Source organism: Malaya genurostris, chromosome 2 (genome assembly GCF_030247185.1).
Source record: "Malaya genurostris strain Urasoe2022 chromosome 2, Malgen_1.1, whole genome shotgun sequence".
Taxonomy (NCBI): domain Eukaryota; kingdom Metazoa; phylum Arthropoda; class Insecta; order Diptera; family Culicidae; genus Malaya; species Malaya genurostris.
The window spans coordinates 291,067,196-291,084,834 of NC_080571.1; the positions used below are offsets into that span (position 1 = coordinate 291,067,196).

Genomic DNA, 17,639 nt, shown 5'->3' on the forward strand with positions numbered 1-17,639 from the left:
CCACCAAAAACTTAACCAATCTCATTCCGCAACTACCGCATTTACCTGATTTAGCTCCGTGTAACTTCTGGCTACTCAGCAAACTCAAACGACCACTTCGGAGAAACCGTTTTAAGTCAACTGAAGACATCAACGCAAATCGCTACTCGCATTGAAGCCTATTCCGGAAATTTACTTTACCAACTGTTTCGAGGATTGAAAAAAACGGACGAAATAGATTCGGAAGAATAAATAAAGAATTTTGAAATTTTGAACAAAGTTTTGCTACTTTTTGCTTACAATAGTAAATATTTTAAATAGGAAAAAAAAATTTGATGCAAAATGTCTTAGAATTGCTCGTCGATATATAGTAACATTTGGCATAAAAATATTACGATATACGTAAAACATTTGGCATAAAAATATTACTTTTGCTTTCGAATATCAAAAGTCCCAGTCCATTGTTTACAATTTTTTTTCGATATGACATCTCGACGTTTGAGCCAATTCTAAGTTCCGATTTGGCTCAAAAGTTGCATAGGGACTTTTGTTTGAGGTGCTTAATCTTTTGAGCAAAACCGCCTTACGAAATAAGAGGTGACCTCAAAATATTGGCACCCCAATACACAAATATTTTGTGCTCTTGACGAAAGTTGGTTCTCACCAGAGCTTAAAACTGTCACGCATTCTCAATGAAAGAATCCAATCCAACAGTCTCATTTTCAATATTTTACTGTCTCATTCGTAAATGAAATGAAAATTCAAATAACGCAATCCATAATTTTTTTTTTTAAAGACTGTTCCAGAAAGTATGGACGCAACCAAAAACCGCTGCCATTTCGCAATGCTTCAGAATCTGTCAATTTTTATGGCTGCGTCCTGTTGTTTACACTCTTCTCTAACCACTTGTGCAGTTGTTTATTCGTTTTCATTAGTTTGTTTCGAAATGCGTGGACTTTCAGCAAAACAACGTCGAAAAATTGTGTACAAATGGTGCACAGAACGCGGACTGTCACTGAGAACGATAGCAAAAATGGAAGGAGTAAGTGAAAAAGCAGTGCGAAATGCAATCAAGAAGTTCGGTAAGGATAACACCTTTGAGGATAAACCGAAAACGGGTCGAAAAAAAGGTCCTGCTAACCCTCAGTTGGATAAACGTATACTGAAGGCGTTCGAACAAAAGAAGGAGGTTTCAGTTCGGGATGTGGCCAAAAAAATGGGCACTTCGAAGTCAAATGTTCTTCGTGCTAAAGAACGTTTGAATCTTCGATCCTATAAGAAGCAGAAACAACCAAAACGTAATTCGAAACAAGAAGCATCTATCAGGCCGAGGGTTCGAAAGCTGTACAATACGATTCTTGCTGGAAATTTGAACTGCATAATCATGGACGACGAAACCTACGTGAAACTCGATTACAAATCCTTGCCGGGACCACTATATTATACGCTGAGAGAAGGGCAAGTGTTAAACCAGTCCGAGACATCGATTGAAGTCGAAAAATTTGGTAAGAAAGTTATGGTCTGGCAAGCAATTTGTAGCTGCGGTAAGATTTCGAAACCCTTCATCACCACTGCTTCAATGAACAGCGAAATATACATCAAGGCATGTTTACAAAAACGACTTCTACTCATGATTCGAATCCACAAGGATCCTGTTGTCTTCTGGCCAGATCTTGCTTCTTGCCACTACTCGAAATCAACGGTAGAATGGTATACTACCTATAATGTCACTTTCGTCCCAAAAGACATGAATCCACCAAATTGCCCACAACTTCGACCAATTGAGGAATTTTGGGCATTAACGAACGCACATCTTAGGAAACATGTCTCGGCAGCCGAAACCATTCAACAGTTCGAAAAAGATTGGAAAAAAGTATCAGAACTTGTCGCCAAGAAGTCTGTACGGAATTTAATGAGGAACGTTCGCAAGAAGGTGCGCCAGCTAGTCTACAATGGCTAAGTAGCAAATGTTGAGAATAATATTCTGTTGTTGTAATCTAATGTAATTATCAGTACATCAAATAAAACTTGAATATCTAACACTTGTTAATTATTTACAGCGAAATCAAAGTGCGTCCATACTTTCTGGGACAGTCTTTACATACATTTTTTTACCCTAAAGAAGCACTGTCGTCGTGGTTTCATGTCATATCAACATTGTGTGTTATTACGCCGGAGCTATTTTTACACTAGTATAGGTCGGTAATGAGTTATGCCGACGGTCTTGCAGCTGGTAGAATTTTTGGGTATAAGTTTTTGAAAAAAAAATCGTAAGCTTTGATCATGTGCTTTCATATCTACTCCCATCAACGGCACCGAGTAACTCATAAAACCAACTCCATTTCTTATTGCTGTTGTAGATCAGTCAAATGTGGAGTAATTTTGTTACACTCGTGTTGTGAAATTTGAAAAAAATGTACAAATATACTAAGGAAAGATGTAGTCCTGCGTCGAAAATTGCCACCATCCTGATAGCCACCAATGCGTAGCGAATGAAACGATTGTTTTCTACGTCTTTTAAAACCGAATACTTTTACTATATAGTAGTTAACTTGTCAGACCTGGGGTGAACATTTTGAATATATTCAGACAGAGTTGAAAAAGTTTGTAAACTCAAAAAAATCTGCGGGCTTTAATTTCTGTATAAAGTGTCAAAATTTTTTCAATTTTTGTCACTACTTACCGTAACCGACGTTAACGATTTCCACCCGTTCGCCGTCCAGCTCCTGCTCGTTGAATGTCTCGTCCAACTCTGGATCTTCCTCGATTACCGCATTGAAGTGCTGTTCGTCGACGATAATCATCTCCTCTTCGATTGTATCGTCCTCTTCTCCGACGTCAGGGTCTTCTTCGGCATCGGCAGAGTCCGTTGCCGACGTATCGTCGCTTCGTTCGTTCGGTGGTGTTGTATCCAGCGGGTGAAGTGTTGTCTGCTTGTTGTTGGCTTTCGGCGTTGACGTAAGTGTTGGCACGGGCTGTGCTGTTGGTCCAGCAAGATTGGGAGCGATAGGCACAACGGAGGGCGGCCTATGGGTCAGCTGTTGTATCCTTGTGTCCGTGGATACGGATGATTGCAGTTCGCCGACGACCGGCGAAGACGCACTCGTAGATGAGGTTGAAGTAATAGAACTGGATGAAAGAGGAGGAGGTGCTTTTCGGGCATTCTGACTGTTGCTGGTACTACTCTGAGCTATTGTTGTTGTTGTTGATTTCGCGATTGGCATTGGGGGAGTTGTTTTTATTTTTAGTGTAGGTTTCGGGATGGGCTTTGCGATAATTGGATTTGTTTTGAGGTTTGTTATCTGATTGGCCTGATCTAGTTCCAGCTCCCAATCGGTTGTGCTCATGACTGGAATTCGATTCATAGGTGAAATGTCCGTGCTTGCTGCAGTAGTCGAACTGGCAGCCGCCGCAGTTGATTTAGATTTTGCAGTTTTACTACTTTGTACAATGGCGCTTGTAGAGGCAGCAGCCGCTGACGTTGATCGATGGTTGATTTTCGATCTTTTGGTGGCCGCCAGCGAGGGACCCGAGGCCGTGCTGTCGGCTTCGAATTTCGTCGTTTTCGTGGGATTGTTTGAATTGTACTTGGACGTTGCGACTGTCGAAAAGTTTGAACCCGTGGGCTGCGGTTTCACCATTTTTTCCGTCAATGGAGAACCCGAAGCAGAGGTTGGTGAAAGAATACCTTTTGAGAGTTCCCGCAACTTTACGGCTCCGGTCACTACATCCAGCGGAGTTGAAACGATGTCCACTGGAGTGTCCTCGGTAATCACTGATTTTTCCGGTAGACCAGATTGCATCTGAGAATTCAGAACTCCGCTCGATGGTTTGACTTTCTGATCTGCGGCAATGTCGAACACGACAATGTTATTCAAATCGGGCTGATGTTGAACGATGACCTTCGGCGGACTGAGTAAGTTCGTCACCGTTCCGGTATCCACAACGCTCTTCGGAATAGTGATCTTCTGTCCCGGATTCAAAACTCCACCCGTGGCGGATTTCGCTGGTAAAACAATCACATTGTTTTTACCGACCGGTTGACTGATTGGCACCAGCTGCAGTTTATGTACCGACAGTTTACTGCCACTTTTGACGGGAGTAAACCCTGCTAAATTGGGTCCCTTTAACGTGACCATTTTATTTGCAACATTCGTTCCAACCGGGCTGATTGTTTTCGACACGTTTGAAGATATGGTAGAGGTCGGGCTCGAAATGAAACTGGCTACCGATGCCGGTAGCTTTGCGACTGTACTTGTTGGTAGGCCCGCTGTCGAAGTACCTTGTACTAACGCGTTGTTGGGTGGGTGTAGGGTAATCTGATCCAAAATGGTTATCTGGCTACCGGCAGACTGACGACCGGTCGATTCCGGTTGAACGTTTCCAGTGGTAGAAAATATTATCTTCGGATTCGGAATATCTGCTGGGTTCACTGGACTATCCTTTCTTTGAATCGGCTTCGGAATTCCGAGACTGGCCAACGCAGCCGCCGCTGAGGATGTCGGTATCAGTACATTTTTGGAAGGAGATTTCTTGTGATAGTTCAACAGTGGATGATTCTTGCCATGGATAATTGAAGAGCTTGACTGTTTCAATGGGATGTTCAGGTTATTCTTCATTGAAACTTGGTTTGTGGGGTTCAGCTTTGTGAGATTGTACTGAATGTCCTTCTTGGATGATGGAAGCAGCTGCTGTTGACCACCATAGTTGGTAGAATTGGGAGGCATATTTGATGCAGTTGACCCCGGTTGTTGTTGTTGTTGTTGAGCACCGTATGATACCCCGAATGAGGGTGATTTAAGAGGGGAAGCCGTCATTCCGAGCGTCGACTGGTTTTGCTGTGCTTGATAGACAATGTTGGATGTGAGGTGCTTCTGCAATTGAAGTGGTTCGGTAGGATTATCCATAGAACCGATCGGCTGTGGTATTTCGTAGGGTAGCAACGGACTCGCATACGAATGGATCAAGTGCGGGCTACTCACGCTGTTGCCTCTTCCGCTACCCTTTGCTCCGGTGGCAGCTATCGGACCGCCAATTTGTGGTATTAGAGGCTGCTGGGGGATTGCCGTATTTTTCGATCCCTTTGTACCTGCAGAGCTTGTCTGTTTGTTTGTCTGATATGATGCTTTAGCTTTGTTCTGGTTCCTTTTCGCCGTAACAGATTGTTTCCGTTGGCGTTCTGGTTTATTGCTGTTTTTGCCATGCAATGGTTTGACGTTAAAATTGTTACTCGTTAGTGGTGAGGTGCCGAAACTGGTCGGAGATCCGAGAGATTTATGCGGAGAAAGGGGAGAAAACTGCTGCTGATACGGTTGCTGATGGTAAGTCACAATCGGGTTCTGATGAAATAGTGAATCTTGCTTCTGTAACTCCTGATACAACTGCGGTTTTTTACGTAACGGCGAGTTGTCGCGATTATTAAAACTTCCAAGGGGCGGTACGGGATCTGACGGGTAGGTTCTTTTCAGATCATTGTTAATGTAACTCTTGTTAGCCGCTTCAACGAACTGTAATTTTAAGAGAGGATTGAAATTAAAAATAAGTACATCGACCTTCAACATTCAATAATTACCGGATCCATCAAGACAACCGGCGGAGGTGTTTGCACAACTGGTTCCATTGGTGGTGTCAGTGGAACTGCAATAGGCTCCATTTCAACCTGCTGTTTCTCGGAGGGTGCCTGATTGAGGGACGCTGACTGCTGCTGCTGTTGTTGTTGGGATTCCATCAATTTCTTTTTTTCCTCTTCCTGTTCCTTCTGAAGCCGATTTTGCGACGTTTCGAACGGATGTGGCAATTTGGCATTTCGACGAGAAATCTGTTCACAAACGGTATTTGCTATATATGATAACGCAGTGTACGGCGCCGTTCGGGGAAGAATTGGAAAAGTGCGACGACCCTCTCGGCACCAATCCTGGTAGGTGTTTGGACCAAAAATTCTGTAATAAATTGAGAAACAAATTAATAATTAGTCAAAATATTATTTTTGTATAGTTTGTTTAATTTCTTGTTTGTTTTGACGTAACTCTTCAGCAACACAGTTTAACGAGAAACACATTTTAAAACACAGATCATTCCTAAGCTTTTGATATAATGAATCACGACCTCATTAGACCGACTTGGATTTAATTGAAATTAGTGATCAAATTTCTAAAGAATTCCTCGCATCCGGAATTCCGCAGGGAAACCATCTCGGCCCTGCAATATTTTTACTGTACTTCCGCGATACCAGTTTTACTCATCTCATCTTTCGCTTGCTGGTGATGTCAAGATCTACTACAACATCCGCATCTCAGAAGATGCGGACTTTCTCCAACGGCAGTTGTTATTTGTCGCAGAATGGTGTAAAGTGAACTGTGCGATAGCAAATCCCGATAAGTGCTCGACCATCACGTTTGCGAGAAAAAACGAGGCATTCCGAATACTTTCTGGGTGTATCTTTGAAGATCCGAAGATTTTGAAATTCATCTCGATGAACTACGGATTACTAATCGGTCTAGACACAGTGGACGTGCGACGGGAATTACCACGTGCTGTAACAATTGCAGGTGTCTTCAGTAGCTGTCCAACTTTAGAATTAATGATGGGATCGTTTTTCTTTGATTTTTGCGATCAAACGATCTAGCAACGCTGTGTAATATTGCCTATTGATTGCTTTTCTTTCTCAAGATATTTGATGACCATGTGTTCTGAAAAAATTCTGAAGCCCTAAACTTTCCAGCTGATTGTTGTGCCTTTGGACGCATTGGACGTGGTCCACTCAGATGATGATCGTTTCAAATCCGGAGTATAAAAATGGATCCATGTTTCATCCATAGTCACATATCGACGCAGAGAATCTGATTTATTACTTGTAAACATGATCAAACAATGCTCTGAATTAGAGATGGGTAACTCGTTTGCGAACGGTTCAAAAGAACTAGTAAAAGAATATATGAGCAAGAGTTTTTTTTTCGAGAACGGTAGTTTAAAGTCGTGGGAACTTTTTTTTTGCTTTTTTCGAGAACGGTAGTTCCCTAATAAGAAAGCTTCATCTCTTAAGTTCCTCAGTTCTAATTTTTAGGACTTTTTTGCACGCTTAACTTATCAAAATTAAGGTTTTTCGCTTAGTCAATCCAACTATGAAAAGAATGAACCAACGGCTCTGTAGAACTACTTCCTTCAATAGAACTCTGCATCACTGAACGGTTCTTTGAAATAAACTGTTTTGCCCATCTCTACTCTGAATCTTCAACACGTTTCGAATTCTTCGCGTTTCGCCTTCGACTCATCAGTGCTTAAAGCGGTTCAAATTGAACTGCCATCTCGGCTTAACAGTTCAGGGGAGCAGCAGATGCTTTAAGCACGAAGAAATCGGAACAAAATATGTGCATTTCGCACAATCCCTCAAACCCCTAAATGTGCAACACGTTATTTTTATTGACTGTGAGTAAACGGGTAACCCACATTGAAAAAAAGGCTTGCTCATGGTTAAATGTTCATGCATAATTGTTACCACACTGCCTTCTAATATCTCTATGATTTTATATAACCGTTTCGTGATTTTTTTTTAATGTTTTCTGCAATAACCACCTGAATTGGACCTGTACGACCAGTTTCAAATTCAGCAAACTAATAACAAATGGTTCTTTTCGAAGGAGCAGAAGCCATTGCTGAATGTTTTTTTTTCATAAATAAGCAATAGTCCTTGAGAAATCAGCAGATCTTCATGTTTCATGCAATTCTAAAACATTTGGTATAAAAAATCGATTTCAGAAATCTCAAAATTTTTCCAAGTACGAGTCGATTTAAAAAAAACCCTTCTTAATCCACCTAGTGGTGTGATAATGCCTTTCTCTTCTTTCATAACAGTCTCATGAAAATATGTTTCATACTTTTATTAAATAATTTTGGATACTAATTTTGACACCAATTGATTCAGATGGATTCGAGTAGTTCACAAAAGCATGCTTCAGTGTTTATGTCACATAGTCAGCATCATTTTTCCAAACTAGTGCTTGACATTTGCGTTGCCTATTTGTATGAGAACAGTGATGCTAATCTAAAAAAGCCTTCTTAGTCCACTTAGTGAAATTTTCATATATCTTGAAAAATCACCATAGGGGGGAGTACATGAAATTTTCGAAATCGAAAAAAAATTTTTGATGCCAAAAGGCTTAGAATTGCATGAAACGTCGAGATTTAGTGTCATCTCGAAAAAAAATTTTTTTGAAAAAATCGACTTTTTGGGACTTAGAAAAAATATGAAAATTTTTCTAAGTCCCAGAAAGTTGATTTAAAAAAAAAAATTTTTTTTTGAGGGGACACTAAATTTCGATGTTTCATGCAGTTTTAAGAGTTTCGGCATCAAAAAAAATTTTCGATTTTGGAAATTTCATGTACTCCCCCCTATGGTGCTTTTTCAAGATCGATAATTGTCAAACCCTTAACACCGGGCAGCACCCCTTACGCATGTCCGATTTAGCTCAAATTTTGCATGAAGGCTTTTTTCGAGGTGCTTAAACTTTTGAGCACTAGAACTTAACGAAAATAGAGTTGATCCCAAAATTTTGGCACCCTTATATATATAAGAGCGGTAAAAATCAACGTGTTTTGTCGGTTACGTCACTTATACCATCATATATCTGGAACCAAAAGTCACAGCCATTTGATCTTCGAACTTGATCAATGGCCCGACAGTAGCTTTCAAACGAGCCCAAGTTTGTTCAAATCGGTTCAGCCATCTCTGAGAAAATTGAGCGCGTTCAAATATCTTCGAAAAGTGCACACACACACATACACACACACACACACACACACACACACACACACACACACACACACACACACACACACACACACACACACACATACACACAGACATTTTCCGATCTCGTCGAGCTGAGTCGAATGGTATATAACACTATGGGTCTCCGAGGCTCCGTTCGAAAGTCGGTTTTTCCAGCAATTCTAATACCTTTCTATAGAGAAAGGCAAAACGTGCTTAATCCACCTAGCAGTGAGATGAAACCTTTTTTATCATCCGCATGTGTTTTTTGCATGAATATTCTTCGATGTTTTAGTTCTCAGAACTGGAGACCAGAGCTGCGGGTATTCCTGAAGGTGGTAGCGTAGAGGAACAGTTGACGGCGTTCAAGAATTTACTTTACAGAGACCTGCCAAAACATCCTGGGTGAACTGCGCGCCCGAAGGAAGGAGTAGACCACGGATGATACCTGGCGGAAAATCGGGGAACGGAGAAACGTAAAAGCCTGCAAAAGAGCGAGCGAGAACCAGAGAAGCGAAACGCCAAGCCCGCCAAAAGTATTCGGCCCTCTCAAAGGAAGTAAAGGGCTCCTGTAGGCGGGATAAGCGAGCCTGGGTGGACTCCCTGGCCGATGATGGTGAGAAAGCCGCAACAACCGGCGATATCCGTCTTCTCTATGATATCTCACGACGCCTTAGTGGAGCAAGGATTAATACAAGGGTGCCAGTGAAGGACGCGACTGGTCAGCTGCTAACCGAACCTCCCCTCCTGACCAGTTAAAACGTTGGTTTGAACACTTCGAACAACTTCTTTAACCAGCCATCAACATCTCGGCATGAGCCGCCAAGGGTGCGACGAATCTCTCGTGTCAGCTCCAAGGCGCAATCTTTACCGCAGATCAAAGCCGCCATCCAAAGCATGAAATCCAGTAAGGCTCCTGGGATCGATCGCATATCAGCGGAGATGCTCAAAGCTGACCCCATGCTATCTGCTCAAATGTTGCATCAACTATTTCGGAATATCTGGGACACCGCGACATTCCCGGTCGACTGGGTGCAGGGCATCTTAGTGAAAGTCCCGAAGAAGGGGGACTCAACTGTATGCGACAATTGGAGAGGTATCATGTTACTGTGTATTGTTCTCAAAGTTCTGTGTAAGGTTATCCTCAACCGGATACAGGAGAAGATCGATGTGACTCTCCGACGGCAGCAGGCAGGATTCCGTGCCGGAAGATCCTGTGTGGACCATATTGTCACGCTCCGTATTATTCTGGAGCAGGTCAATGAATTTCAAAAGTCCCTTTACTTGGTCTTCATTGGATACGAAAACAGCCTTCGACCGACTCAATCACGAAAACCTGTGGGGCGCTCTAAGGCGCAAGGGAATCCCAGATAAAATCGTCAACCTCATCGAAGCGCAGTATGAGGCTTTCAAGTGTAGAGTACTGCATAATGGAGCCTTGTCTGACCCTATTCGGGTAGTCGCTGGAGTGTGGCAAGGATGTATTCTATCATCGCTACTGTTCCTCATCGTGATAGACGAGATAATGGTTGGTGCCATTGACCGTGTACAAAACCGTGGGCTGCTTTGGCAGCCTATCACTATGGAGCATCTCAACGACCTCGATTTGGCAGATGACGTTGTTCTAGTATCGCAACGGCGCTCTGACATGCAGAGTAAGCTCAACGATCTCGTCGAACGCTCCTCAGCGGCGGGTCTCAACATCAACGTCAGCAAGACTAAATCGTTGGATGTCAACGCGGCCAATCCATCCAACTTTACGGTAGCTGGTCAGGTAGTGGATAAAGTTGAAAGCTTTCAATATCTTGGCAGTCAGATAGCGTCAGACCATGGGACCAAGAGCGACATAAGCGCACGGATTAAGAAGGCAAGGTCTGCCTTTGCGAGTCTACGAAAAATCTGGAGATCAAATCAGATTCGTCTACGCACGAAGATCCGAATTTCCAACACAAACGTGAAAGCTGTACTGTTGTACGCCAGCGAAACCTGGGGTATATCAGCTGAAAGCACGCTAAAGCTGCGGTACATAATTCGTGTTTGGTGGCCTGACAACTGGATGTCGAATGCCGAGCTCCATCGTCGTTGTCATCAGAAGCCGATATTGACTGAAATTCGGGAACGTAAGTAGCGGTGGGTCAGACACTCACTTCGAAAGAGCGGAAACGAAATCTGCGAGCTAACGCTGGACTGGAGTTCAGCTGGACATCGCAGCAGAGGTAGACCCAGGGGTTCATGGCGGCGGAGCCTGAACAAGGAATTTAAACGAGTCGATCAAAATTTGACCTGGGCCCAGGTCAAGGCGAAGGCAAACAATCGAGCAGGGTGGAAATCTTTCTCGTTGGCCCTTTGCACCACTGCCGGTGCGCAGGACACACAAGTAATTAAGTAAGTAAGTTTTAGTTCTCATGACATTATTTTAATGAGCGTCGGTTCAAGTGACAATTTGAAGTTCTATTCGCTCATCACCCTGTAATGTCAAAACTGCAAATCGGATCGAATTTAAATCTAAACGTGTAATAACCGATTGAACATTCCATGAGATGTCGAAATAAGTTCTACTTTAGAGTTTACGGTTATTTACGGTACTACCAGAACCGGTATTCAGAAACCAGCATAACCGAAAACGATTCGTATGACCATAAATTAATATGACGAATAAATTGCAATAGTTTTGAGTCCCACTTTGAAGCTTTTTTGGATTGTCATCTTCTATATCGATATGAATTTCAAAAACTCATCACCCTGTAATTCCAGAATTGGATAAAATTCATTAATTTTGTATGGGACCATAAATCCTTTAATTTGAATTTTTGGTTTTGAAATTCAATTTGGACTTTTTTGAGAAACGATTCGATACCGAAATCGGTGTAGCCGAAGTCACTTAAATCCACCTCAGAAGCTGTATAGTTTACATTTCATTCAAACTGTTTGAAAATCAGTGTAGACATCTTTGAGAAAATCGTAAAGTCAATTAAATATTTGAGTTCATTCCGAATCGAAAACTGAATACCGCTAAAATTAAAATAAGTTTATTGGGTTATCGACTATCCAAATCTGGAAACCCGATAAACCTGACGAATTTATGTGAAATGGACCCTTGACAGAAGTTACACAAAAAAGGCGGGTGGGTAATGTCAGAGACATAACCGGGTTCAAATGAATACGAATAATATTGGCTCGCTGAACTGAAACTGTGCACGACAAATACAGGTTAAAATTTGGAATGAATAAAAGACATAATAATAAGTCCAATGTCAAATATTACAGCACACCAAGAAAATATCCGAAATAATAAACATTTAAACTAGAGTGGGTTTTCAAATCAGTGAAATTATCCAGTGAAAAATATTGTACCTTATATCTGGAACCTAGAATCTTGACCATTCGAAATTGTATTAATGGATAATTTCGTTACTACTGTATTTTAATTTCATCGCAATCGGTGGTATCTTTTACACAACCCGGTAATTTTTTGATAGTCTTATATAATTAGGATTTTGGATGTTGCATCCATCAGAACCTAATAAAAACAAATTTTAAAGAACGCAGAATAGTTTCCAATTTTCATCTAATACATTGAGGTCTCTTTTTGCACTATTCGTAAAATTTCATACCGCGTAAAAAAACCGCCTAGCCTTTCCGAAATCGAAATTTTTTTTGATGCCAAATGTCATCCAAATGCATGAAAAGTCGAGATCTGGTGTAATCTAAAAAATATCAGGAGTTGGCTTTAAAAAAAATTCGGGATTTACGCGGTACGAAATTTTACGAAATGTGCAAAAAGAGACCTCAATGTATTAGATGAAAATTGGAAACTATTCTGCGTTCTTTGAAATTTGTTTTTATTAGGTTCTAAGACAAAACAAGAAAACCGCGTAACTTCGAAAATCCGCGACTTTGAAATTTGGCACCAGGTTTTGTCAGTCGAAATACAGAGATTTATTACCTGGTATCTCTGTTTCTGTTAAACAATTCAACTTGAACCGCTAGGCAGACGTAAAGTTAATGCTAATTGCAAAATACTTTCTTTTTAGCACCGAAGTGCCATGTCTCTTTAAAACGTGTCGAACGACTCTGGCCGATCCAGGTATGGACGTTTATCCTGTTTGAAAATACCAGAGAAGATTCTGAATGCATGAATATTCATGCATATTCATTACAATGTATTTTTTTTTTCTTTTCACACTGTATATTTCGAAACGACATCCATACTAGTACTTTCATTTTTGCATTGCGTGTGAGCGTTACCCGTCGTAATTGCATGCGTTAGTAACGACGCAAACTTTTTCGAAGCTTCCATTTTTAAGTATTCGATGCTTTTGACGAGAAATGAAGAAAACATTTTATTCACAATTTGTGACGCTGAAAAAGCCTTGGGGTCTGTATTTGGGCAGAACTAAGATGGCTCTTGGTGTGTACACTCGGAAAAATCGTCCGAAATTTGACTCGGAATTCAAAGAAATGTTTTTTGAGGAATCCCTTAGTAACATTAATGAAAACATGAGTTATATGTGAAAGGCTGTATTGCATATATTGGATTAATACAGTTTTTTTTAAATAGTGCGCAAGTCACGTTCGATAATGATGCGCGTTGCGCAGCCATATTGGTACATAAATTAAACAAATTTAAAAAAATACAAAACATTGATACTTGATGAGAATTTAATTTTGTTTCATTATTTTCTGTGTAACGGTTGTAGAAGCAAAGTTTGTTTGGGCATATACATGAGCATAACTTTTTCAATTTTAAACAGATTTAACCTAAGTTAATAGAAATTTCATCGTTTTTTTTTTGTATTTTCGCTCTAAATGACGGTTCAAAATTTTAAACACATCTCACCCTGTTGTTCCGGTACCGGAAGTGAGATTCGAACAAATGTCAAAAGTAATATATTTTTTTAAAGACGTTTACCCTTTCATTTGAGTCTAAGTTAGTGACAGCCGACTTAGCTGTTTGTGAGAAATGAAAAAATGAAGACTACTGTTTCCGTTACTTTCAGAACCGGGAGCTGGGAACCGGCATAGCCGAAATCGTTTGCCTGTTCGTTTGGCCAGCAACTAGCATAACCTTTTAATTTGAAAGTTTTGAACCGAATTTAGGATTTTTTGGAATTTGAATTATCGTTCTATATGACAGGTTGAAATTTACACACTACCCTGTATTTCCGGAACCCGAGTCTGGATCAAATTCTACATTAACTTATAAAACATAATACTTTTCTTTTTAATTTAAGTTTGCAAAAATCGGTTTAGCCGTTTCTAAGAAATTGTAGTGATTTCCGGTTTGGAGCACATGAGCACTTTTCCACTACTTCCGGAACCAGAAAAGACGATCCGGTATACTCAAAATCAACATATTTGGTCATAAATCACCGTACCTGCCTAATTGAAGAATTATGCGGATATTCGAATGTATTTAGCTTGATTTTTCCGTGTCATGTATAAAAACATGCTCCTGAAAATGAAATTTTTATACTTAGACTGTGAAACATTTCGTGGTTAATTTTAATTCGATCGGTTATTTTGATGTTGTCAAAAATAACCCTGCTCGAGAGTACGGTTATTTTTGACAGATCGATGGTTATTTTCCGACACTGAAAAAAATCTTGCAAAGAAAATTCTAATATCAATTCTTTAGTTTAAATTATTTCCAGTACAAAACAAACCTAAATAACTTTCCATCCGTCAAAATTTAAAATGGGCCGCAGTTTTAGTTAACCACTCAAGTGTCAGATTTTAATCAAAAGTTAAAATTAACCGCAAAATAGATTGTAATACCTTTCATTTGAATTTAAGCTTGTGAAAATGATAGATGAGCGGTATTTGAGAAAACCGAGTGCACTTTAGTTCATTTTGTACATTTTACCCCGTAGCTCCAGTACCGAAAGTCGGATCCAGATGAAATTGAATAGCACGCTATGGGACTACAAGACCTTTAATTTAAATCTAAGTTGAATAAAATCGATCGAAATTCCTTTCAGTCCCTGCTACAGTATTAGACATCATAAGCTTGCTTCAAAACGGCATCCCTCCATAAGGAGTTGTATTAAGTGGCAAATCACTGAATTTTATTCAAACTCAAACAAGATTTAGCGGGTTTGGAAAAATGAAGGAGAGATTGTGTGAAATTAGATGTGTTTAAGAGGATTCCACGGGATTAATCAGTTTAGAAAAGTTTAACAGTGATTTTAAAAGTTATTAAACTGTAAAAAATTGCATCTACGGACCCGTCTGTATCGTACGTAATTCCTTCAAACAAACAAACAATTCTTTCAAAACTGAGTTACATTCGCAACTAGGGTGTGAGCGAACCCAAAAGCGACTCAGGTTCAAAACTGACTAGAATTTCAGTACAATTACGTTGCAACTTAGGGTCGAAACTCACTCCAAACAGACGCTTTAACAGCAATTAGAAAGTGGTTTGCATCCAAAGGTAACTGAATTTGCTAGTATTATGATTTATTCATTAAATTTCGTTTCAGTGCAGGTTGTTCGTCATTGATCTGAAAATAGAGTCACATTCGATTTTAATGCTTGTTGCTATAGCCGTTATTCGACACAAACTCAACTCAGGTTTCGTAAATTCATAATCATTGTTATATTCGTTGCATTTTATTGACGTTTTCGGTAATAACTGATTCCTGTAGAATTAAAGAGTGGTATCATTCTCAGGCGAAAATCCAGACTTAGAATATCTTGATGATATTTATACAAAGCATACGCCACCATGAACGGAGACTCATGTCTTAGGACTTCTTCAAAACGAGTTATCGGTGGTATATTTGACCCTTACACAAGTCCATGTTTTTGGCAATACTCGAAATTCTATTAATAATGTGATAACCTGTTGATTAAAAACTGACAATATTGAATATTTACAATAACATTGTCTTGTGTAACTATTTGTCTTACTATAGATTAGAATATCTGTCACATATTACATTATGTTGCAAAAATAATGAACCCACTCCTAATGAAAACAAAAGTATGTTAAAACTTGTGATAGGGAGTCTAAAATCGAAAACCATTCAAACTCGAAGTAAAGCATTTGAACATCTTATCACAATTTGTTTTTTTTTCGGAACTATATGGCAATCATTAATCACAGTATTGGACACTCATTTAGGAATTTATGCCCAGTAATTATTACGCCAAAAAGGACGTGTACAAAAAAAATCTACTTACGTTTCAGCCACCGTATTCAGTTTTTCGTCATTGGCCACCCGTCGGGCTTCCGCCTTGTGTCTGTCCTGCGATATGTGCAGTACCTTACGGAGATCCTCTAAAACTCGCGCTTTTTCCTTGCACAGCGCTCCCTGCGCACGGAACGTACTTACAACATTCGAGTACGATTCCAACTCTGCATGTTGGAAATGAAAAACGAAAAATTGGTGAAGTGCGCCAATCGGATCGCAGAATTCGTACTCACCAAGTCGACGGAGAACACCGCGGCACTCGTCCCGGGTCATGTCGAGTTTCATGGGCCACATTTCGAGCGGTTAATGTAGGAAAATTTTGCACGAAAACTTTATCTAGCGTTTTGCCTCGCAAAAGTCAAACTTTGTCCATAAAACCTCTGGCGCTTCTTCGGTAGTCTTTTTTCATAAGCAGCCAGGATCACTTCAACCTCTAACAGGGTCTCTTCACATTACCTATTCGATTATGATGCACTTGGTCCAGTAAACTAATCAATCTAATACGGCTCTAATCTTAAAATAAGAAAAGAATATTATACAAAAATCCTACATTCGCATAATATGTCCTCTTCCATTTTTCTGTTTATGAGACGTCAAAATTTTGATGGTGAGCTGCATCCACTCAGCGCTGGCAACCCCAGGGCTTCGCTTTATTTGACGCGACGCCGCGATGAATTCAAACGCGATCGCAACAAATCGGCATCGCTTCAAAACAGATGAACGAGGGGGTAATGTTTTCAAAAAGTTAACCCATCTACACGGTAAACATGTTCTACGATACTCGTTCATCTTTTTCAAGTATTTTTTCAAGTGGCCCGTATACGATCATTAAAGGTGTCATTACTAAAAAACAATGTCATTTTCAATGATCGTGTAAGGGTAATAATGATGAGTTCTCCATGCAAATTTAGATGTCATTACTTAGTAAACATTCATCAAGTAGATTCGGGGTAACGGAAGTAATTTGACCCTTCTAATATGTTTTAGTCCAGCGCTCATATTGTTGGTCATAATTAAAATGAAGTACACCTTCTTACTTAGTGTGATATAAAATGGAATAACTTTAAAATTCTGAGATACGACGTACACCCTTTTCAGTACATCCAGCATGGTGTAGGCTGAACCACGGCATCACATTCAACATATCATGTCAATTGTATAGGTGCGCAGTGCTGGTATTTTGGCGTAAAGGAATTTGACATTTTTCTCCCCTACTTCTATGTACGAGGTTCGATGCGGACTCGCCTGAGGGCGCCATGTTCGCAAAAAAGGATGTTGCCAATGATTTGTTCGGGAAATGTGAGAGCTGGATATCTGGTTAATATGATGTCGTTGGCTGGGCCAAATTATACTAGAGTGCCTGAAATACCTCCATTACCCTACCAACATGTCCAATTTTCACGTTTCTCGGGATAACTTATACTAAGCCACCTGTTTTGCAGATTTTGCAATGCGTCATCATTTTATTTAGTTAAATTTTTGTGCTCCACTATTGTAGAATGCGTAACTAAGGTTACTGTAACTTTTTTTATAAATACAACATCTTAAAAGCAAGTTTCAAACGACTTTATTGTAACATTACGAGTTACTGAAGAGCATGTACATTTGTGAGACTGTTGTGAGCAATAAGTGTCAGGTCGTGACGCCGAACTATCGGCAAATACAAATAATAATACCCCTAAGTCCCATACAAACGA

The 17,639-nt window shown here is 40.1% G+C and overlaps 1 protein-coding gene across 1 annotated transcript in view; it reads right to left on the reverse strand.

Moving 5' to 3' along the window:
• The window catches only part of LOC131430565 (BRCA2-interacting transcriptional repressor EMSY), a 30,742-nt gene extending 14,196 nt beyond the window's left edge, over positions 1-16,546 (reverse strand). The window contains exons 1-4 of the mRNA XM_058595631.1: positions 16,176-16,546; positions 15,932-16,106; positions 5,552-5,918; positions 2,663-5,486 (exon numbers count right to left, since the gene is read on the reverse strand). Of these exons, the coding sequence (XP_058451614.1) occupies positions 2,663-5,486; positions 5,552-5,918; positions 15,932-16,106; positions 16,176-16,236 (3,427 nt within the window). The 5' untranslated portion in view covers positions 16,237-16,546. The remainder of the gene's footprint in view (positions 1-2,662; positions 5,487-5,551; positions 5,919-15,931; positions 16,107-16,175) is intronic.
• Between the last annotated feature and the right edge of the window lie 1,093 nt (positions 16,547-17,639).